Genomic DNA, 25,323 nt, shown 5'->3' with positions numbered 1-25,323 from the left:
TGTCTTTTCATACTGCTTTAAAAGATGAGGAGATTTTATGATTTTTCAGCAGACACGTGATTGATAGTCCTGGAATCCTTGTTCATGTGCAGAATAAATGTGTCTGGGTCAAAACCAGCACACACTTTCCTACAAAGCCTCAGTGAATAAATTGCTTTAAGAGTTTTATTGCACTTTTACTTACTTACAACAGCATGGTAACAGTCTGGGGTGGGGACAGGCCTTTCACCCAGAAAATGTGAGGCAGTAAGGAATTCCAGTGACCCTGATCTCACATGCAGAAGGAATTGTAGAGCTTTCTCCAGCTGACCAGCAATAGCAGAGTGGGAATTATTGGTGTCCTTACTCCATCTGAGACACAGTGAGTACTGTTTGATCAAGGTCATAACACGAATATTCGGCAAAAAAACAATCAGTCAAATTCAGATTGCTTGGAGTCCAGCAGTTCCTGTAGATTTTTTTAGATTAGGTTTCTTTAAGTAAGAAAGAATTAAGACAATGGTTATGAAGTTTATGTTCCACAAAATTAATGCCAGATGATGTTATATACACTCTCAAACATTCCATTTACCTGCAAGAAAGAGCAAAGCCAAAGCACTGAAATGAAATAAGGTCATTTGACCAGAGATGTAAATACAAGTCAGTAGTAAAACGAGGTTTAAAATGTTTCCAGCTACTCAGATCTGTTTCTGGATTTTGAGATTATCTTTCTCATTTCCATCTTACCGTCATACATGTTACTTGCTTTAAGCAGACAAATGCAATCTGCATACTTACTGTCATTAGCAGAAAGAATTAACCTCTTATTTGAAATAAAAAGGGTTATAAATAGAGAAAGCACTTGGATAAGAATGTAAGAAAATGAAGGTAAGAAGCAAGAAATGCTTTGTGAAGGAGCTGGAACAATATAATATAAAGATAAGTGGAGTCAGTGAAGTGAGGATGAAGCTGATTGAAGGTACACAGACAGGATGGCAGCCTTTGGCTGAGAGCTCTTGTTCCCATGAAGAGTCAGATGTCTGAAACAACAAGGAAATTCTGGCTAGAGTAAAGGGGATTCTACCTGAGCAAAGTTCAAATGCTGCTGTGTGGTTCAGCTTATCATTCCTATAGGAAATGAATGCCATACCTTCATGTAAGACACTGAGCTAGAGAGCTAGTAGAATCAACGAAAATGTATAATAAGTTGCTATATATTCAACATTGGGTAATAGGATTTTAATAGTTCATTAAATTTACACTGCAATTCTGAGGATGATATAAAAAAAATGACTGTGATCTGACCAGCACAAGAGCTCTGATACAGCTATGGACAAATGAGCTAAAATCTGCTTTGGCCCATTTGTTGTCAAGGGAAGTGCTTGCTGTGTTTTAAAGTCTTCAGTATTGATACAAAGACTAGAAAAGATATATCTGGAGTTTTAAACCACATCCTAATTTGACAAATTGCCTTATGAAGAAAAAAATGCTTTTCTGGTAAACTGGTCAAAATTGAAGTGATGAAGCAATAAAGCAATATTAAATTTAGTATTCACATTACTACTTGATTGTTTTTTAACATATGATATACTTCAATATATAGATATTTCATCATAAAATATGCTTCCAATGCATGTTACTACATGCATGTTACTACAATAATTTCATTGTCTATGTCATATTCCTGCAAAAATTAAAGGAGTAGGCTTATGAATGACAGAAAATAAAGAAAGGCTGTGGAAGATGTAAAGATTTCAGTGAAGTGAGGTGATAAAGGAAGCTATCTGACTTCTGACTGTAATTGGCATAGTAATGTCTTGGATATTAGCAGTGGACAGTCTCCATGGTCTCAGAGGGCGGGAGTTTAATCATGGCTTCAGAGCTTTTACAACATGTTCCCTTTTTCCTTCAGGGGAGGTCTTTTTTGCAGTTCTTTCAGTGCTGCTTCAGTAAATGTGTTTCCTTTCACCTACCCACTTCTCCAAACCCTAGGGATGTTTGTTTGCAAGTTTTCTGACTGAAAGTGAGCTCATATGGAAAAAAGTCCTCTGAGTTGTTTGTCCTGTCCCTGGGGAGAGTATTTCTTATCAGAGATAATGAGCATGGTTTTGAAAAGAGTGAGCATCCTTTGCTGTCAGTTTGAGCCTTGGACTTCACTCTTGTATGTCATGGTGATGCTGACATTACAACGAATGATACTGCACACTTTTCACCCACTCCAGGCAGTTCCCAACTTCCTGTATCCTTAAATACATGTTCCTCAGTCATACAGTGAAAATATTCTTTGTATTTAACCCATTCGTGCCAGAAACGGGAATGTCAGCTGGACCAGTTTTAACAGACCGTGTTCAGCAAGCCTGCAAAGGTAACAGCAGGTTGTCCATTTCAATAGTCTCTGTGAGAATGGAAGCAGGAATCTGAGCAATTTCATTCTGATGTGGTGGAAGCCTCAGCTCCCCTTGGTTACTGTACCCCTTAATTACAGCTTGGGTAGGAAGGAAGAAATACCTCCCTGAAATGCAAGCACAAAGTCTTCCTTTATGCTTCCCTTCTCCTATTAACTGCTCTGGTGTTTGGTAGTGACTTCTAAAACTTTTTAAAGAGATAATAACATATAGCTGTATCACTTAAATATGACTGGGTCATACCCTTAGATCCTCAACTCTTTCTAAATTAAACCTTCATAGTCTTTAAAGATGCTGTGCATTACATTTAAGTCAGGTTATAGATACTCCAAGAGAATGTGCCTGCAATGATCTAAGCTGTTCTTTGTAGTTATTTACGATTTTATATCCTTTTTTCAGGAAATGAATAGCACTGTGTGAAAACAAATTGTGTAAAGGGACTGGTGATGGGACATTTAAGTGAAGCATGGACAATTCAATGGAAGTACAGTGTGTTAGTCGAATGTTACCTGCTGGGCTCATTAGCAGTAATAGTATTAATTCTGAGGCCTGTGTTATACAGGAAATCATAGTAGAAAAATGAATGACCTTTTGTCTCTGTAGTGTGGGAATATATGTGTCTTGTGCATTGGTATTCACTTTGTCTTAGGTTGTAGAATGACCAAGAGTCGTGTATGTGCTTTCGTGGCACATCCATTTTCTTAAGTGCTTGACAGAGTGAGAGGAGTAGTGATTGCAGGGAAGGAATGGATTGTTTTGTTAGTTTGTAATTCTTGGGTTGTGTGGTTTTTTTAACAGAGATGTTAACTTTAGGATGGAAAAGCTCTTGAGACTTTTGTTGCACTTAGTCTCTTTGTGTTTCTGTTAAATAAACAAAGTGTGTATACCTAGACCTTCAAATAAAGGCTCTGAAAGTCCTAAAATGTCTCTATGCCTGTTGCTTCTGCAAGATTATCCAGTGAAAGGCAAGACTGTCAACTGCACTCACAGGAGTGCAGAATTCTAGCTTTTCCCTCAGTCTGCTGCTCTCGTACTCCAGCTGGGTTTGCTTGCATACCTGTCACATACTTGTGTTTTTCATTTTCACAATCCATGCAAGTATCCTAAGTAGTAGCTGCGTTTCCTTTTCAGATATCTTTATTAACCTTCTCCCAAAATACCTCAACCCCAAACCTCTGGTTTATGAATGCCTTTGCAATGTATCTACTCCATGCTAGATTGGTTTTATTTTCTTACTTTTTGGGAAGCAATCCACAAGACTGCACTGTTGCCATTGAATAAGGAGCAGGACTTTGGGATCACTTCTGTCATACTGGAAAATACAGAAGTATTTTTTTGTTATGTTTTTCTTCAGCTTGCATGGCTCTGGCTATCTCTACCACAGAAAGCTGCAGTCACTGAGCACTTCATTGCTTGAGATATGTCCTGTACTTCATGGCAAGTACATGGGTGTGAATAACAGAGCAGAATTTTTCTGACATACTGGCAGTTTTACAAGAGAAAGAAGACACATTCAGAATGTTACTGCATCATTTTAATTCCAAGTCAAAGGGAGTCTGTGTTTCCTTCATTCTTACCTTTCAAACTGTACAAAACATCAAAGCCAAAACAAACAAGTTCATGTATGATGAGACATATACACCAAGAAACTATACAGAGTTGCTCAGTTTCTTCTAGATGAGGCTAGGCTAATATTTAAGCTTCAGTCCCATTGCTCAGAAGAAAAACAACATACATGTGGATCCTGATCCTTTGCCAGACACCTTAACTTCACTGTGGTTCCAGGTTAGTGTAGCAGATTTCCCTAGTGGCTTCTACTGGGGGAGGATGGGAGAATTTTGCTGCTGATTGTCTGGTAGGGAACTGGTGCTGATGGGTCTTATTAATAGTTTTATCTTCAGAGAATTGATCCGCCCTTTTAACTCACAGTCATCACCAATCAAACAAAAGCAGTTTGCTTCTACAGTGGAATCAATAAAAGGGAAAATATATTATGGTATTGTGGCTTAGCTGGGAACACATGCTTTTTACTTTTTGCTGTTTTATCTTCTGTTTAAGAATAGGTTTTGCTACAATTCATATTCTATTGGTGGTATGTTAGGTCTATGTGATCTGTAATCTGCACAGAAAATACATGCTGTCAGCAGTACAAGGATAGTTTTTTTGTTTCAGTGTTTGCTGCTAATATAATGTGTTATATTGATCCGTTCTGGCCTCTCAGGTATTTTCCTGGTGGTGAGAAAAATGGTATATTTCTTCAAGGAAGGAAAAGACAATTTTCATGCAAAAGAATATTCAACAGAATCATAAAGCCCTAGACTTGGTAATAAAAATAGAAGCTGATGCTATTAATACATCATTCCAGATTCACAGGGCACCATTATGTGGCTCCTGGGTTGAGTAAAATTTCATGTAATCACAGCAGCCATAGACTTAAGCTCTATAAAGTTGAAAACTTCACCAGATGGCCATTGTCAAGGCAGCTTCTAAAAGACTTTAAAGCTGCAATGTGTTAGGGCCCTAGATATGACTTAGTGGTAGCTTTTTAAAATAAAATTAATGAACAAAACTGATCAACATTATGGAAGTAATAATAATAATACTTTGCACTCAATGACCTTTCGTCTGAGGACCTGAAAGCTCTTAACCAAGGCTTTTAAATACTCCCTTTCTGATTATAGGAAATAAAGTATTCAAAGTCTAGAACATTTGTGTGAGGGAACTGAGCAGGAGCAGTCCAACACCATGGCCTACTGCAAACAGTCAGATAGCACTTTCTGTGTATCTGTGACTGGGACAGGAGAGCGCTCCTGTGCCTGTCTCTGTCCCTGACAGAGATGATGTCCCAGTTGCTTAGGGTGGAACTTCCTATTCAGCAGTACTTCTAATCTTGGGCAGAGCCAGCCTTTCAGGGGTATTGCTTGTACATTGAAATGCTGTGTGGCAGGAATGAGAATGACATATAATGGCCCTAACCTGAAATTTCCTTTATTTGCTCTATAAACCGTGAGGGTAATACTGAAATGATGTGAAGAACTGGAAATGCTATGGCTCAGATATACCACACTTACCTGAGGAGCTTAGATATGGAGTGATAGATCTTAGGCTCCATATATTTAGGGCAGACAGATAAATACCTTCGAAGACTGGCCTGTATTTTATGGAGAATGGTTACATCCTTTTAAAAAGTACCACATGTTGTCTGTGAATTTACTCAGCCTCAAAATCACATAATGGTATTTATTGGTAATGGGAGTAAATAACTGTATTTGACATTCTCTTTTCTATAGTCAGTAGTTATTTTTTCTTTTTTTTTTCCCAAAGTGATTTTATTGTGGATTTTCAGGGTCTAGAGATCATTCCTGAGAGTCTTCTTGGTGACTGTTTTTGTTTTATCTTTTAGATTGATGTGATTGTGACTTTGGGCGGACTTGGAGGACGCTTTGACCAAACAATGGCATCAGTGGAAACGCTTTTTCATGCAACAAATATCACTCCCTTTCCAGTCATAGTTATCCAGGAGTGCTCACTGATTTACCTGCTTCAACCTGTAAGTGTTGTGAAAAGTTACTTCATAATAAAATTGACCTTCCACCCACCCTGACACCATAGGTCTTGCACCGTTAAGTGCTCATTTTTTCAATTGTGTTCTGTAGGACCAGAACCTAATAATATACATTGCAGACAAATGAACAGCAAATGATGGGATCTGCATTCCTGCCTTGGAAAAGATTTTGTTGAATTTGTTCAGAATAGATTTTTTTTAAAGCAGAGAAAGAAGAAAAACAGAAACTATGAAAACTGAATTTGGGTAAATATAGGATTTTGATTATAAATGGGAAAAATTAAAATTAACCTTTTAAATTTCGTTCCAGTAAGTTTAAATTTAGCACATAGCCCTTTTGCATGTTGAGTAGCAATAAGGATGTCTGCAATAAGAAGAATAAAAGAAAGACACGAGAGGATGATATGAGGGAATTCCTGACATACACATCAGGCAGAGGTCTTATGCAGTCCCAGTGGTGCAGTTCATCATGATGGGAATCCATATAGCATCAGCAAGAGAATTTCTTTAAGGTGTGTTATTTTTGTGGTTTTTCAGGTCTGTTACTGCATTTATTGATTCATAAAACAACACATGCAAAAGATCTTGCTGATCTTCTGCTTCTAAGATTTAAATTAAAGGCAAATCTAAACATCAAACACTGTTCTCTAACAGTGATTCATTTATTTGTTTGGAAATATCTTTTCCTGTTGTCGAGGTTTCTAGAAGCTTACCTAATTTTCCCAATTTCTCTTGGAAAGCTTATTTCATTAAAATAAATAACATTCACAGACAAAACCTTGCACCAGGTGTGCTTCATTGTAATTCGAGAAAAGCATTAATGAGGTTCTATGAGTTTATAGATTTAAAGCCACAGGGGCAGATACTCTATTAACAATTTGAAGCACTGTGTCTGCAGGAAAGATAGTAGGCACAGGAGGTCTTTTGTCAGTATGATGAGGAATTACTCTGATCATTAGTTACACAGCTAAATGGATAGAGGCAGGAATGAGGGGGAGAGAGGGCTAAGCGATAACTTCGGTTAAAATCTGAAAGTGAGGAGAAACTTACTTGTGATTGATCTGTGATTGCAGTACTTCACCGACCACTGTAAATTTATTTTAGGATATTTTTAAGAACATGTTGAAGATAAGATGGAGAATTCCTAGTTTAGCTTACAAAGCTCTTGCTCGGACTGGAAAGACTTTTAATTATTTTCATTCGTCTTTTCCATAAGTAGCTTTAAAATGCCATGCCTAAGATTGCTTTCACAAGAATCTTCCATGAATAATTAAACCCTTTATAACTTGAAAAAAATCACAATCTGTGCATTTTAAATAGAAATGTGAGGTTGTTAATTGTTTGTGTTTGCTGAAAACTTCTTTGTTCTGTTTTTAATAATGCCGTACAAGAAGCACGTAATATTTTTTGTAGATGGGGAGAGTTCTACAGGATATTATTTTTTTTCTGCCGTACCTGGCTGTCAGTTTGTATTGCCAGCAACTGACTTCTGTAACTTCAGACTGTTTGTAGGGTACCGAAATAAAGGGCAGATATGGGGGCAGGCCATTTAAACAATCTCTGTGCTAATTTTGACACAAAATTGCTTTTGATTGTTGTTTAAACCTGTCACTGTCAGCATCTTCAGTCAACTGTCATGGTACCTCCAGATAATAACATTAATCCTACCTAGTTTAGATAAAAATCAAGTGAGTAGTTTATACACAGAAAAATACAAGGATCCTAAGCTTGGAAGTGCTTTTTTTTTTTTTTTTTTTTTTTTTTTGTATGAAGTTCAGCCTGGTATTTTTCTCTTGCAAACAGCCACAATCATGACATTCTCTCTTTTCCCTCCTCTCCCCTTTGTAATTTAAAATCAAGGTAGGAGGGAGTTTAACACAGTGGGAGACCACTGACTTTTCAAAATGCAAGTCTCTGGAAACTGCAACAAATGAAGCAAGGTTTTGAGATTCAAATGCTAATGCAAACTATAAAGTTAAGAGCATGTTTCTTTTTCTATAAAATGTAGATCTGAAAGCTTTCTCTCTTGGGGAAGAAGAATCTGATCTGTATTGGATTTTGGGATAATATATATGAGCAAAATATAATTATGGTTTTGCTTCAAAATAACATTAGCCCTCTGTTCACAATATCAGGAGTGTGGTTCTCTATCATGTGTACCTAGGCAGAGTCTAAAATATTTGGATACAGCAGATAAACTGGTAATCCCATAACAGCCCTAGGAAGGATACAAAGGGGAGTAACAAGTCAAGGTGCTGAATTTTTAATTACTAATGCAGAAACTAAGAGGAGGATGGTGTGAGTACGTATGTAAGTACACCATAAAATCTATTAAGTAATTGCTTTGAAAGAGAGTGATTTCACATTATTACAGTGTTGATATATAGGGTTACAGCAGAAGAAATATATTAGTATTTAACACACTTGTAAAGGGTCCACATGCTGTAGGAAACATGATTATAGACTTCTTGAAAGTCTTCAGGGTGATAAGAGAAAGACAGCAAGGACAATGTCTGATTTGGGATCCACTGCAGACGACCAAGCAAGGGGGACCAGGTAAACAAAGCCTTTTTTCATCAGCCAGTAAAATTATCCAAGTACTGAATGTCAGAGTAATGGGCACTTTGAGTATTGAGGCATTTCTTGGGAAATAGATGGACAGACAGTGCAAGTTTCTGAAATATATAGATAAAAATGTTTTGGCATGGAAAGTGAAGAAAACTACAAGGAAGTAAACTCTCTAATGTTCATTTCTGACCTTTAAGGATGAGCTCCTCTAACGAAAATGGAAAAAAAAAGGTGGGAATAATTACACCCCATAAATATCTGTCTCCATGGTCTCTATGGAGAAATGGGTGGGAGGCTGAGATCTAACTATATACGCTGTAGGTATCTAAGTTTAGATAAATGAATTCCAATATATGTCAAATTACTAAGCAAGTATTTTTTTTTAAAAAAAAAAGCAGGCATGAAATGAGGTGCCCCTCTGGAAGGGCCCAAGAAATGAGACCCTAATTTGTAGCTCCAGAAGTTATAAGTTGACAGTGAAAGATTTTCTCTTGTCTGAATGGGAAAGGAAAACTAATAACAGGCAGCCTAAATGAGCACTTTTGCTCAGTCTTCACTAAAGCAAAATATTCCTTTGAGCAGATAACCAACACAGTTAAAATCAGTGGCAAGGCCTGAAGATTTTAAATTGCTTCAGAGAAAAAGCAAATAGAAGATTAAGTTGCCTTTGATTTTGCCAACTCCAAGGGTTGTTACTTTTTGTGTGCCATGGAACACTAATTAGGATAGGAGTCAGAAATAGGGAGACTTTGTAAGAATTCCAGGAGATGATGCTTGTTCTGAAGCATTTTCTAATGTGATGGTTGAAATTAAAAAAAAAAAAAAAATGTACCTGTGTACTGAATAGAGATCATATTTCTTTCTGTAGTGGGAGAGGAAGGAAAGCCTGAATTTTTAATGAGTAATCCCTCTTTATAAGCAGAATATTTTATACAACAGTTCATGCATTTTATGCTGGAAATTTTGGTAATATCAATTACTATTAGACTATACCCTGGCTGAAAAGCATTAGGCCCTTAGAGTCGTGTTTATCATGCTAGCCATGCTCAATATGAATGGCTTAAGGTTTCACATACATACTTTCTCATTTTCTGGTTTTGTGCTTCTCAGGAGTACAGAAACATTAGCTTCTGTACACTGAGCATAAATTATCTTTTATCTGTGAGTTTTATGGCAGTTTGTAATACAAGGTAATAGGATTTATGACCAAGAAATGAGAAGATGTCCAAGAGTTAATGAGGCCTGTCTTTTACACACACCGAGCAGTTCAGTTTTCCCCACACAGGATTCCAGCCCTAGGATGTGGAGAAGAATTGCTGCCTACACATGAAAATGTGTTACAGCAGCATATTTTTGTCAGTTAGCTAACTCTTTTGAAAGAGTGTGTGACTACTTAGATAACTCTTTTTCTTGCACACAGGCTTTTCTTTTGAGTGCATGCCTGCCTTCCCTGTGAGAGATTATGAATAATTTAGCATCATAGATAGTGGTCCAGCAGCTAAATGTGAGCAATAAGAATCAGGAATCCCATCCCTTATCTTTGGTTCTTTACTACCATGTACTTGAATAGAAGTATATTGTGCAGCCTTTGATCTCACATCTCCTAGTTTGTAAATTGTGTAAAACCCTTCTCTGAATGGGTACTTTGAGGCTCATTTAGTTCTTTACAAAACACGGTTACATCCTCATCTCTGCACTGGGATGGAACACAGTGTTATGGTAATAGTAACAACCGTATTAGTAAGGCCTTTAATTAACATAAATATTGCCATACGGAGGCTCTGCAGATAATTAGTTAGCATGGTTCCAAACTCAGTTTTAGGGGGAGCTAGGTGTCATTCTTGCAGATGTGTCTGGGCACAGTTCAGTTTTAGCACAAGCCAGTAGCGTTTGGAAGGTACTGCCTTGTTTTGGGAGCAAGAGAGAACAGCCACATGCATATGAGCACTGCTGTGCTAGTTGGCTTGAGTTCCAAAGAGTATTACCTGAACAGTTTTACAGATGCAGACAGAGTGACCAGGCATGAAGATCTGCTCCTAGATGTAGACACTGCAATAGACGTGAGAGAAAGTACAAGACTGGAAACTTTGCTGAGGTTTGTTGCTGCAGTTCTCTATGCCAGTGTTACTTGGTTTGGTTTGTATCTATGCTTGTAAAGTTTAATGGGAAGTTCAGGGTATACACCTTCAACCTCTGAGTTTTTTTCAGGGGGCCAGTTCCTTGAATTTTGCAGGAACTTCAAGAATGAGTTATCCAATTCGTTCTGTACCCCCTCATATGTGTAAGGAGCAGATCTGACTTGCCATGGCTCAGTGGAGAAAATGCTTAGTGAATGTGCCTCTTATGGAGGATAACTTTGGAATTTGGAAATGTAATGTCTCCTTTTCCTATACATATTTTTGGTGCATAAATTTAGTTACAAAAAGGCTGCAGTTGTAAAGGAAGGCATTTAAACAAATATTTAATATTTAAACATATATTTAGTACTTAAAATACTAAATTCACAAACATACAGCTTCTTGTTCTTTGATAAATACCTTTTTTATGACTTTCTATGAAACAGCCAGCCATTCAGCTGGACAGAAAGACTGCAATGTCAAAAATATTAGCAGTGGCAAAGTCTTAATTAAGCCCTTCTCTGGGAATCTGAATCCTTCACAGAAACCCTTGAAGAAAGGGGTTTTTGCTTCCAGAGCTTTAGTCTCACATTTAAATTACTTCTCAGAAAAAAATAGTTGCTATGTTGGTAGTTTAACTGCCTTAGTTTCCTTCTTAGGTAAGAAACTTTGAGGATTCTGTTCTTAAAATAAGACTTGTAGTCTATGTTTTTATTCTTGCCTGAGCAAATCCAGCTGGACTAATGATAATTTAATCATTCTTATCATGTGTTAATGTAGTGGGCCTCTGTAAATATGACCTTCAAAAAGCTACAGGTCAAAAAATCAGGTTTATTTCCTGTTTACCACAGGATTTCTGTGTTTTACTGAATATCAGAGATCCAAAATTAATTCATATCTGTCAGTAACATTCTGACCTGGGAAAGATTTACTTGCTATCTTGTTTCTCACTGTTACTAAAGGAAACTTTTAGGTGGATTTTCTCATAACAGCTAAATTCTTTGTAACTTTGTTCTATTCCAGCATCTGCAAATGTGTAGTATGAAATATACAAAGCTTATATAGTATCTTAGAAATAATAATTAGCTTTTGAAACAGTCAAATCCTTTTAAACAGTTTATTTAGCATCAGTTAAAAGTACAACCTGCATCAACTTTATGAACAGTTTGGAATTATGTGGATTTTTGTGAACTTTTTTGCAGAGGATGATATCTAATACTTATGTATTACTTCTGTATAATGAAGATTATGTAAAATATATTTTTTTTAGTAACTCTCATCCTACAACCTTTGCTTGAACAAACAGATAACAACAAATTCATAGGTCAATCTGTTAGTTTGTAGGTAACTGCTTTAGAAAAAATACTTATCTTTCAGAAAGGAAAGGAAAATACCAAATTATCATTGTGAAAAAAAGAGAAAAAGAATAATCATTACTAAGTGAGATTTTTATCTGCTCATAATTCTTAAGAAACAAGTAATACTCTATAGCAGGATATGATAATCACAAAACTCTTTTTAAATTCACATCTTAATGGTGTCTGGAAGAGAAGACAATGTAAGGAGTCTAATTGGATTACTTAGGTATTTCTAAATTCTGAAGTCATCCAGTTTGATTCTGAATCAATATGTTGTGCTTGGTAAGTGTCAACAGTTCTGCTCTCAGATTTTTTCAGTATATGTCCAGATTTTTAATTAGTTACTACAGCAGCTGATGAATGATCATCTAGGAGAACCTTGACCCTAAATAAAACTCTTCCAATGAGGTTCCTGCTCTCTGTTGTTGCCCCTAGCTGTTGTGATGTGCTCTTGTTAATATGTTAATATCTATTTTGCTGCTTTATGGAAACCGCAAGAAGTGTTTTTAGCTACAAAGTTAGCTACAAAGCTAATTTTCTTGGAGTTGTTTTTTTTTCTCCCAAACATCTTAATTACTTTTCTTTCCTTTGAAGTCTTAATCCATCTTTTCATCCTCAGCCTTAACAAACTTCTTTCTGCAGTGGTCTGATACTTCAGGGTTTTGTGTGCAATGTAGTATTAATAATTTTGTGTACTGTAAAACTATTCTTCTGCTTTATATTAAATGGTCAACAATAAAACATATAATGTTTGTCTTTGACATTTGCTTATCAGAAGCTGATGCTTAAACTGGGATCAATAGGAAGCTGGTAAAACTTTCTGCTGTTTTGACGATAGCAGTAAGCTGAGGAAGACCACAGCAGTATTTTCACTTGCTGTGTGTTCTGTCACTGAACAGAACAAAGCTGGAGTGTGTGCTTGTGTGTGTTCATTCCAGTTTTGTTTGGGGTTTTTTCCAGGTAGGACTTTGATGCTATATGGGGATTTTGTAGCAAGCTAAAGAATTCCCAAGTTTTTGTGAATAAATTTTTGATCACGAAAAAAAAAAAAAGGCATTTTAAAATACTGTTAATATGGATTCCAAATTTGGTCAAAATTTTAAATACTTTGTGCATAATTTAATAAGCTTTATATTTCTACAGGGTGCCATATTTTTGTAGTTTACAAAAGAAAAAAATATTCAAATGCTTGTCTGTATGATGGTCTCATAGAATGGCACTTTATGGATTGATTTTTTAGTATTTTTATGAATATTGCTGTGGTTTAAAATATTTGTCTACCATCTAACACCTGGAAGGGATAATGAAATGTTTTGAATTTCAAGGTCAGCCATTAGACATGAAGAACTAAGGGGACTTAGAGGAATAATTATGAACACTTTATGTGACTTGCCTTGTAAGAGGCCAGCCCCCATACTATTTAGTTACCATACAGCAAGATCTTACTTTTTTTCTAATCTTGTTTCTTCTTCTTTCCTTTTTTTTTTTTTTTCCTCTCTGGATTTTTCTTGGATCCTATCAACTGTCTTTTCATAGCACATCATGTTATCCTAATTTTTCGGTTTAGTTTTGTATAAAATGTTCTAGCTTTAACTAAAGCAGCCACTGCTGCCCTGAAGACTTTTCCCAGGATTTGTCTTCCCCCAGCAGTTACAGTTGTATGCTACAAAGCATTAATTCATCAATGCCTAGTAATTCTGGCTTAATCAATTCATAGAATCACATTCCTCTTCAGTCTCACAGTGTTTTCTCTTTATTCTCTTGTACCAATGACCAAAGTGGCCCCATCTGTGTAATATTGGAATCTACTGGGGTGATTTCTGCTGCAGAGTGCCTATGCATCACCCTTGAATTATTGCTGCATTATAACTCTTTGTTCAGCTTTATTGTATTAGCCCAAATCTCTCAAATTCTAGGATTCTATTCTACCTACTAAGTGACACTGTCTTTCTGAGAGCATCTTACTGGCTTGATTGAGATGAATTTCACCAGAGTTTTGTAGTAAGAACTTTTCTCTTTGAGTATTAAATGGATTTCAGTGCTGGTTTGGGGGTATGGGATTTTTTTCACTCCCTGTCTGAGTTACAGAAAGTTCAGTAGGGAAACTAACAGATATTGGAAGTCTGTACTCTGTGACAGAGCCTCCTCTAAAAAGAAAATATTTTACTGCATACAATTAAAAATATAGCAGGGAAAAATCAGTATTATTAAACCTAAACTGAATGTAAATAACAGCAAAAATTGTGTGATAGTGGGTGATAAATTATTATCTACTACCAAAAAAAAAATCTGAATGCTGAACACCTAATGGCTGACCAAGTCTGAAGGGTTTTTAGAATCCTTTAGAGGTAAATTTAATAATGGTCCTTTCTGCTCACATCTGAGTACTGGCAATAGTTGAAGTTGTAGAAGGTGAGCATTTGTATTCTGGCCTCAGTTATATTTGAAAATATGTTATCTCTTCAATTCAGTCCCTTTGTGAAATGGCTTAGGCTTTTCCAGTCCCTTACAGTATCACTGTTAATTCTGCATCTGCCAGGGCGTTGGTGTCAACTGTATGGATTTTTGACATTTACTGTTAAAAAGGGGTCAGAGAAGAAGAATGATAATATTTGGTAATATCGGGGGTTCCTGGGAAAATGCTGTATTACACTGATATACAAGATTTAGCCAGAACTGTTCAGCTTTGCCATGGGAAGTGATTGACTTAGCAATATGAATTTTCTTCGTGTTGATAACAACTGATTACATTACTTCAACACTCTCTCTCTGCCATAACCGAACATCCCAAGAGCAGATGGTGATCAGGGATTGCATTCTTCATTGTCTTTTAAGACTGTAAAGTGTCTACCACTCTCATGTCAACTCCAATCAAAAATACTTGCAAGCAGTGCAGTTGGACTAATGACCTTCATGGGAGTGCACAGGCTTCCTACTCTTAATACTAAAATTGAGATATTTGGAGTGAATATATTTCTGTTAAAAGCAAGAAAGGGAGTCTGGAAAAAATCTTCCAGGATCTGTGAGGAGATTATCAAGAAGATAAAGCTAGGCTTATTCCTGAGATGCACAACAAAAGGATGTGGGACAGTGGTCCTAAACTGAAATTGGAGATTCTGGGTAACTATAAGGAAAAGTTTCTACTCTGACGTTAATTACATACAGGAGTAGGTTGCCCAGAGAATCTCCATCCCTGGCAGTGTTCAAAGCCCAATGGGAAGGCTGCACTCAATGACGTCCCAAAACACCATCCTACGTAAGTGATTCTGGGACACTTGTGGAAACAGAGGTGGACTGAACAGGTATGTTAAAACCTCACAATAAAAAATGCTGGAAGGAGAAATGATTGCTGTTTCTAAAGGCACTAAGTAAATGCCACTGAATAAGCTTGAGAAGTGAGCCCTCAATCTTCCTCATGGAGTTCAACAAGTCCAAGTCCAAGGTGCTGCACCTCGGTCAGGGCAATCCCAGACATGAGTATGCAATGGGAGAAGAACTCGTTGAGAACAGCCCTGTGGAGAAGGACGTGGGCATGCTGGTGGAAGAGAGGCTGGACATGATTCAAAAATATGCTCTTGCAGCCCAGAAAGCCAATTGTATCCTGGAATGCATCAACAGAAGAGTTGCCATTATGTTGAGGGAGGTGATTCTGCCCCTCTTCTCTGCCCTCATGAGAATCCACCTGCAGTGCTATGTCCAGCTCTGGGATGCTCAGCACAAGAAAGATGTGGACCTGTTGAAGCAAGTCCAGAGGAGAGGCATGAAGATGCTCAGAAGGCTGAAGCACCTCTCCTACTAAGAGAGGCTGAGAGAGTTGGAGTTGGTCAGCCTGGAGAAGGAAGGCATTTGGGGAGACCTTAGAGCAGCCTTCCAGTACCTTACAGGGGCTTATAAAAAGGAGGGAGAAGGACTTTTTATATGGGCAGATAGTGACAGGACAAGGAGTGGTGGTTTTAAACTGAGAGTAGGTTTAGATTAGATATTAGAATGAATTGTTTACTGTGAGGGTGTAGTGGGTTTCTATGGCTGGGTTTTGATAGCGGGAGGGGCTACAGGAGTGGCTTCTGTTAGAAGCTGCTAGAAGCTTCCCCTGTCCTGTGGAGCCAATGCCAGCCAGCTCCAGGATGAACTTCCTGCTGCTGGCCAAGCCAATTAGAAGTAATAGTAACAACTCTATGATAACATATTTAAGAACAGAAGGTTGTTGCACAGAAAGAATTCCAGCCAGGGAAGAGCAGAGTGAGCGCATGGGAACAACACGATAGACACCAAGGTCAGTGCAGAAGGTGGGGCAGGAGGTTCTCCAGGCACCAGAGCAGAGGCTCCTGCAGCCCACGGTGCAGCCCATGGTGGAGCAGCTGTGCCCCTGCAGCCCATGGAGGACCATCAGGGTGCAGAGACCCACCTGCAGCCCATGGAGGAGCCCATGCTGGAGCAGGTGGATGCATGAAGGAGGCTGTGACCCCGTGGGAGGCTCAAGATGGAGCAGGGTCCTGCTGGAGACCTGCAGCCCATGTAGAGGGAAGCCCACGCTGGAGCAGGTTTTTTCCCAGGTAGGACTTGTGGCCCCTGTGGGGGAACCACACTGGTGCAACTCATCCATGATGCACTGCACCCCATGGAGGAGTGACCCATGGCAGAGCAGTTTGGGAAGAACTGCTGCCCGAGGGATGGACTGATGCTGGAGAGGTCTATCAAGGACTGTCTCCCATGGGAGGGACCCCACGGAAGCAGGGAAGGACTCGTCTCCCTGAGCAGCAGCAGAAAAAACAACTGACTGTAACCCCCATTCCCTGCACCTCTGAGGGGGAGGAGGGAGAACATGGAAGGAGGGGTGGGGGAAGATGTTTTTAAGACTGTTTTATTTCTCACTCTTTGTCTCTGATCCTCTTAGTGATAAATTTAAGTACTATCCTCACTTTGAGTCTGTTTTGCCTGTGAAGGTAATCAGTAACTGACCTCTCCCAGCTCTTATCTCAACTCATGAATCCTTAGCTGGTTTTTTTTATTCTCCTCTGTCCAGTTGAGGAAGGAGAGTGAGAGAGTGGCTTTAGTGGGTACCTGGCATCCAGCCAGGGTCAACCCACTACAGAGGGTGATGAGGCACTGGTTGTCCAGAGAAGCGGATGCCCCATCCCTGGAAGTTTTCCAGGCCAGGTTGGATGAGACCGTGATCAACCTGGTCTAGTGAATGACATCCCTGCCCATAGGATTCTATGACTCTATGAAATTAGGGGAAAAGTCCCTAGTCATTCATCTGATGACATTTCACAACAGCTTTCTGAAAGGGAAAAATGGGGAGGAGTGGGACAGTTAGAAACAGAGCTCACTATGTTGATTTTATATCCCCAACTGTATTCCAAAAAAAAAAAATGAACACAAAACTTTCAAAAGTTGCTAACACGTAGGCATAGTGTTTCCAGCTGCCCTTATTTGCTGCTATTTAAACATGAAGCTGATAGCCCTGTTGGTCAATTTGAACCATGAGTCACATGAGCCATGATGTTCTGGGACCAGACTTTCAGCAGTGCTGGTTTGCAAAGAAAAGCATGAATTCTAACCCCAGCCATGGAGCCTGTTTCACACATGTAGCTCCCTTTTACATTCTGTTTACTGTACCTGGAAATGCACTGTGTCCCATACCATCCTCGAAGGTCAGCTTAGGAAATGTGGGTTAGATGAACAGACAGTGAGTTGGATCAAGAACTGGCTGAATGGCAGAGCTCAGACGGTTGTGATCAGCAGAGTAGAATACAGTTGGAGGCCTGTAGTCAGAGGCATTCCCTATGGATCAATACTGGGTCCAGTCTTATTCAACTTGTTTATCAACGACCTGAATGAAGGGATAGAATGCACCCTCAGCAACTTTGCTGATGATACAAAACTGGGGGAGTGGCTGATACACCTGAAGGCTGCACTGCCATTCAGTGGGACCTTGGTAGGCTGGAGAGCTGGGCGGAGAGAAACCTAATGAGGTTCAACAAGGGCAAGTGTAGAGCACTGCACCTGGGGAGGAATATCCTCAAGTACCAGTACAGGTTGGGGGCTGACCTACTGGAGAGCAGCTCTGCAGAAGAGGACCTGGGAGTGTTGGTGGATGATAAGTGTGCTAGCAGTGTGCCCTTGCTGCCAGGAGGGCCAATGGTATGCAGGGATGCATCAGGAAGAGTGCAGCCAGCAGGTGAATGAAGCCACATTTGGAGTACTGTGTCCAGACAAGGTGCTACTGGAGAAGGTCCAGTAGAGGGCCACAGCGATGACTAGGAGTCTGGAGCGTCTCACGAGGAGATAAGATCCTGAACCTGTTTAGTCTAGAGAAGAGAATACTGAGAGGGGATCTCATTAATGCATATAAATGTTTCAAAGGTGGGTGTCAAAAGGATGGTGCCAAACTCTTCTCAGTGGTGCTCAGCAACAGTAGTAATGGCCATAGATTAAAACACAAGAAGTTCCACTTAAACATGAGGAAGAACTTCTTTACATTGAGGCTGGCAGAACACTGGAACAGGATGGTCGTGGAGTCTCCCTCTCTGGAGACATTCAAAACCCACCTGGACATGTTCCTGTGTCACCTGCTCTGGGTGACCCTGCCTTGGCAGGAAGACTGGACTAGATGATCTCCAGAGGTGCCTTCCAACCCTAACAGTTCTGTGATTCCATGAAATCTAGGCATTGCTTTTGTGTATGCCACAAGAAATCACAGATATCAAAGGTGGTTTAGCAATCAGGGAAAATTTACTAGTGTGAAAGTGTATACCTTTTGGCTAGTAATGTTACCAGTACAGAATAAATTTAAGCATATGGCAAAGCAGATTAATGAAATCTAAGCATGTGCTAAAGCACTTCGTTTAATGGTGGTCTGCAGATGTAAGTACTGTTATCTCATCTGGTGCATAATTCTAAGTTAAGATGTCTTTGCGTTTTCCCATCTACATGACAGCCACTGATGCTTCATGGGGTGTATCTGCATTTCTGTGGCATCAACATCTGTTTCTGAATGGTTAATTTTCATTCACAGTTCCTATCCATTGTTAATTCAATTATGGCCTTCAATTTCGGCAATGTCAGATACCTGAGGGAGAAGAAGGAGCTGTACCCAGAGGGGAATCCTTTTATTCTGAAGAAAGAATAAATTATCAGATTGAATAATAATTAGCTTGCAGAATTCTCTGCTAGTAACCACAGTGTTGGCAATGAAATGTACCCTGTCTCCCTACCTCACAACTTAAAGTTTTTTAGATACAAGCATCTAAAAGCTGCATTGCAGCAGGTATCTCCCTCTCAATAACGAGGTCACCTTGTTCAGTTCTTTCTTAGCTATTGCTTTTCTTTTGGGGAAAAAGCCTCTCTGGTAAAAAAAAAAAATCTTCTCTTTGTAACCACCACAGTTTTTCCTCAGCTGGAGGAGGTACTTCAGAGTGAAGTGAGAGCAGTTGAAGATCTGGAATTAGTCTTCTGGTGCAAATGATGCCACAGGCAGACAGTCTCATCAGCTGCGAACTTGGTGGGGTTTTTTAAGGAGAAGCTGCCTGTCTCCTTTATGTTAGAGGAATTTGGGAACAGGGAATAAAACTAAGATTTTCATTCTCCCCAAAGTATTGGCTGAATCTTTAAAGCAATTGAAAGAGCACCAAGGGAGGACTCAGTAGGTCTCTGAGGGGCCAGTATGTCTCTGCGTAAAGTTCCAGGCCTTCCTGTTCATTCAGGATTGTGTAGGAGTTATTTCCACATGTCGCAAGTGTGCAAGGTACCACATGCAGCCCTAATCCACCCATGCTCACTGGTTCTTGAAATCCTTGAGGAATGTGGAGAGTCTGGTGTATTCCTGTTGCGTGCAATGGGTGCCCACAGGCAGAACTCTTGAACAGCAGCCCAAGTTATCATAAACAAAACCATCTCTTCTGGTGTGCCCGATAATGTATGCCACAAATGAAGGTGCACTTCAGAACCTGTGCAGTTAAAGGAAGTAGTTAATCATCCCTATTATACATAGTTTATCAATTTTCTGTAAGCTTAATGATATCAGCTGAATTAATAATGCCATTCAGCTGGTGTAATTTCTTAGTCTTTCATCTATCTGACTTCTGGATCTCCTTTCCTGTTCATAAGCACTCAGTGATACTGCAGAAATATCAGGGCAACATGTAATTTCTGTTATAATTTATCTATATTAATGCCCTTCATGAACATCTCTCTTCTTTTTTAGTGTTTCTTACTTAAACCTAGTTCCAGATTACTGTACTATATGCATTGTGTCTCCTTAGGAAGGTATTATAAAGCTGTTGATTTAGAAAAGTTTTCCAGCAGCAGTCTAGGAAGTTTTTAAGTGCTTCCAGTATGGGAGCCCGTTGAACTGTCAAACATATTTCTAGAAAACTGGAGGCAAAATACTTAAACATTCTTTTTTCATTCCAAGTCACCTGAGAAAGTGAATCAGTTTTAGCTATTTAGTGGAGTCTGTTAAAAAGCAGAGAAGTTGTGTATGCCCCACCTCTGGAAGTATTCAAGGCCAAGTTGGATGGGGCTTTGAGCAACCCGGTCTAGTGAGAGGTGTCCCTACCAAAGCCAGTCTTCAGGTAATGAAGTGAATGTAATTGCTCATTTCTGTAGTCCTTGGAAACTCATGCATAATGATGTTCAAATCTCTCCTCTTTAAAGACAGTAGGAGCTCGTGTTTCTGAGACAGGCTGAGACAACCCCTGCAGTTCAGGGAAACTGATACCCTGCTGCTGTCTCCTCCTGGAAGTCCATGCCTGTCAAATGCCTGCATCTGGTTGCTACCATGCAAACTTCACTTTCAGCTGGGGAAGTGAGAACAAGATCATCTCTCTTTGAAGTTTGGCAGTGTTTCTCCACGGGACTCTGGAAATGCAGGGTGATTTTAGCACCACCTTTTTATAATTGGACATTTCTTTCTCATCTGAGGGATAAAAATCCAATGTTGCGTCAGGAAGAGCTTACCTGAAGCTGATTGTTTTGATTACTCCTGCTTTGTAGTCATCTTGGAGAGGGGGAAAGTGAACTAAATCTGAAAATCAGCTTAGTATTTAGGCATGTTTTATACTGGCCTCTACAGTATACTGGCCTCTACAGTATTATACAGTACTGTACTGTAGGACCACGATTCCTTTCCTCCAGCTTCTACACCTAAAATCAGATTACTGGGGCTATGTCTATTCTCAGCATTTTTTATTGTGCAGGGCAGCTGACATACAAAGTCTTTTGAAGAAATAGTTACTCTTAGAAGAATCCATAAGATGAGGAATAATAACTTACCTAGCTTTTCGTGCAGGCTCTGATCTTCCATTAGTGAATCTCGGACTATGTGTCATATCACACTCTTTAGCTGGATCTCAAGGTGTATTACACCAATATTACAGAGGGAGAGAGAGAGACAAAGGCATGAAGAAGTGAAATGATTTGCTCAGGTACTCAGGGAGTCAATACCACATTGAAAACTGAATACAGTTTTCCAGGTTTCTATCTCCAGTGACCTGTCAGCTGGGGCCTTTTCCCTCCTTCTTGGGGCTTGTGACTTTATTAGGAGTGACCTTTAGAGATGATAGGGATTTTTACTGAAAGTGCATAATCCTCTCTGAAAAATCACAGAAGCTCATTTTTCTACAGTAGTCAAAAACTCATCCTAACTTCCTTAGGAGAAATTGTGAAGAGATGGATACGTATAAATAACCTCAGTTCTTAAGAAACATGAAAAAAAAAATCTCCTGCTTGAATCTGAAAATGCCATTGCTTAGAGTGGCCAAATATATATATGCCAATTATATCAACAGCTGATTATTTATAATGAACAATATATCCAGGTAAAAAAAGAAACAAAGAGCTAGTCAGAGTGTGTCAGACAATTATTAGAAGTAGTAATTTCTACATTTTTACATCTTTTAGCTATCTGCCCCTGTACATGACTACTGTGCCATCCAATAAAACATTTCTCATCTCATCAGAATTTTATAAGTTCTATTTCCATTGTCATAACAAAAAGTAGTTCCCAGAAGACATCAGAGGATGGATATTTGTTCCCTCCTGCCTTTTTTAAAGTGTTAGAGATATGTAGGTTACAAATGCAAAATGCAGAAGGGAAAATGACTATAGCTATCACAGTCTTTCATAGGCCACTGAGCAAAAGAAAATCCTAGGATATCACATAATAGAGCTTACAGCAAGATTTGTTCTCATCCTCTGAGGTGTCTACAAAATACATATAGCATGTCTCGGTACAGTGAGCTGTCATGAACACAGCTTACTCAAGCATAGCAGTATGTTGATGCTCCTTTAATATGTAGGCAGACAAACTTCCATGGTTGGATGGACAGACACATTTTCCCCTTTTCTTATCCAAACTACTCTCTAACTGTAGATGTTATATAAATCCCTAAGCAATTTGATTCTTTCCTTTCTTGGAAGAGCTGCTGACCTATCTTTTTAGAGAGGCCAAGTTTCTTAAAATTAATTTAAAAATACGGAGTTGAATGCTCATTTACCCCAGTTGTATAGAACTAGCATGCATTTCTCTTTTTTTTTTTCTGAAATTAGGAAACTTTACAAATATGTGTCAAATAAAGTATTTGAAGTGAAGTGTTCAGCATGGAGGAAGAGACCAAATAAGCTATGAGAAAATCAGAATCAGCCTGTTCTTTCATAGAGGGAAGGCAGAAGAGGTTTTTAAATGTTGGATTAGGTCTGTAATCTAGGCCAAATTATCTAATAACTTTGGAAATGCAGGGAAAACATTTGTACTTGATGTGCTACAGAAGTGAAATTGGTGAAAATATGCAAAGAGAAGAGAGAGGCAATGCAGATCTTGCAAACTGTATGCAGACTGGAGAATGCTATGGACTTTAGACAGGCTATAAAAGCAGAGGATGAAATGAATTATGTGAAGAACTAATAGAGTATGGACATGGTCATTTTCTACTAGAATAAAAATTTGAAGCATTTGTTGTCCTATTGTATTGTTTAGGAAAAATTTCTAGAGGTGCTCATAATCATTATCTGGATCCATGGTAGATTGAAAAGGAGATTGAAATGAACTCTAAGGTCATAGCAGAGTTATCTGTTGCAATTCCACATGCACACAATCACTCTTCTTGTGGTGTCAACTGCTTCCCCAGGCAGTGTTTATTCATGTAAGGAACAACATTACAGGAGAAGGTTCTTTTCTGTTTGATTTAGAGGAGACGAAGGGAATGATTCTTCGTTGCTTCGTTTTTTGGTTGTGATTTCATGTTAAACCAATGAAAATATTCACCAGTGCACTAATAGTACACAACATTCTGGAAAGATACCAGTACCTTATATGAAAACTGTGCTGTCACTATTTCTAACCCAGTATTTGAAAAATCCTGAGTAATGTATGCCTATTTGAAGTAAATTATCTCTTAGCACCTAATATGGATTACGTGGATAAACTCTGTTCAGAAGAAGCTACTTCTTGTTTTATTTGTCTCTCCTTTTCTCATTGATTGTATAGGCTTTCACAGAGTGACCTCCCTAGTCCCAGTCAGATTAGTGGAAATACATTTCAGTCATTCAGAATAATCTGGGCCTCTCATTCCAAACTACGGATGAAAGGAGCACAACTTTCTTATTAGACCTTCATACATAAGCTGGCACAAAGAGCTCTCTGGAGCCCAGGCACTGTGGCAAGTACAGGGCTGGTGTGGTAGGTGGAAACATAACCAGCTGAGGAGACAGACACAAAAAGATTGGTAAGGAGTCAGAAGCAGAGGGAGATATTTGGAACAATGAGCATTTTTCTTAACGTGAGCTCTGTTTCTGCATCACAAAGCAATGAGTTTCCCAAATTGTACATGTACAAACTCTTCCATTTCCAAGGACAGATAAGGTCATGCAAAGCATGCCAGTGTTTTCAAAGTGAGCTATAATTGGCACTAGCAGGGCCTTAATATTCATTACCTATAATTGAGAGGCACATGAAAAGTGTGATTTCTTTTCTTCATCCTAAAAAATATTCCAAGGAAATAAACAAAATTGCTTCCAGTCTGTTCCTTGCAATTGAATGGCCCTGTTGAAATAAGAGAGGGCCAAACAAAGCCAGAGCAATAGATAGAGCTTCTCAGAAGTAATTTCATCTCTGAGTAACTGATGTGATTTCTGTGAATTATCATCACATAAACATGATACATCATGTAATACATAATGAGGATAGTTTGGTTTAAAGATTTTAGGTCTGTGTGTTTAAGTATAAATAAATCACAGCTAGACATGTATGAAAAAAGATTCTCTGACTGTAGGATCTTTCCACTTGCAAAACTCCTGAGATTTTTTTCTGCCATGTGGGTGTGTTCTTACATACCTGAAGAAAATTACATAGTTCTAAAATTTGAGTGCTATCCAGTACAGAACATTTTGCCTACTTTCATTATAGACCCATAATATGTTCTCAAAAATGGAACATGATTTTCAAAGGGGAAGTTATTAACCATAGTGTTATAACTGTTATGCTCCCAGGAGTATGATGGATGAATGGAAAGAATATGCTTATAAGTGTGCCCAAATGTGGTACTTTATTGTTATGGAAGAGAAAAAGCAATATAATGATATTTATTGGAAATTACTTGAAGGCTACTCTGTTTGAACTGATTGATGCTTTTGCTGGTTTAAAAGGGGTGTTTCCATTTTATGATGTTAAGACAGATTAGATAAAAACTAAATGTTTTAAAATCCAGCTTTCATCCAGACAGAAGTGTAAAAATGAGTCTGTACTTACAATCTGTGGAGTAACAGAGGTTAAACACTCTCAGTCTTCTCCAAATGTCTGTGTGTGTTTTTTAAAAGGCAAAATTAATATAATATTTGCTTTACAACAGAAATTTCCCAAAGATATCTGTCCTAGAAATACAGACACAACTTCAGGATTGTGTACACTGCCATTTACTTCATTAGAAATTAAAAACATTAACGCTTTTTGGATCTCAGGCATTGCTCAGACTCACAGACGTGTTTTGTGCATCAGCAGGAAAAGGCATGTGTTTATGAGAAAGCTAATTGGAAAGTGGAAGGAGAATATTTAGCACTATCTGAACTTTTGTGTCCACGTGGATGAAAAATCTTACACTTCTCTAAGACAGTCATGTAATTTTGTTGCCCAGAAGAATGCAGTTCTTTGCAGGGGAAAAGACAAGACCTCATTTGCAGGAGTTAATTTTTTAAAAGGCTACCTGAACCTTCCTATCAAACAAGGTTCCTGACCCCTCTTTGGTTTAACTATCTTAGCAGTGCTAAAAATAAACACCTGCATTTCTGTAGGTGAGAGTATTGAATAGAGAAACTTGATATTGCTGCAATTGTTG

At 38.7% G+C, this 25,323-nt stretch overlaps 1 protein-coding gene across 8 annotated transcripts in view; it reads left to right on the top strand.

The window, feature by feature from the left end:
* The window catches only part of TPK1 (thiamin pyrophosphokinase 1), a 298,387-nt gene that overhangs the window by 187,632 nt on the left and 85,432 nt on the right, over positions 1-25,323 (top strand). For 7 of the 8 annotated variants that reach the window (XM_064668750.1, XM_064668803.1, XM_064668777.1 and 4 more), the window contains one exon: positions 5,788-5,934. The exons of the other annotated variant lie outside the window; for it this stretch is intronic. In XM_064668750.1, the coding sequence (XP_064524820.1) occupies positions 5,788-5,934 (147 nt within the window). The remainder of the gene's footprint in view (positions 1-5,787; positions 5,935-25,323) is intronic. 8 annotated transcript variants of the gene reach the window in all.

This window comes from Pseudopipra pipra, chromosome 1 (genome assembly GCF_036250125.1).
Source record: "Pseudopipra pipra isolate bDixPip1 chromosome 1, bDixPip1.hap1, whole genome shotgun sequence".
NCBI lineage: Eukaryota > Metazoa > Chordata > Aves > Passeriformes > Pipridae > Pseudopipra > Pseudopipra pipra.
This window is presented reverse-complemented; position numbering and strand designations above follow the sequence as displayed.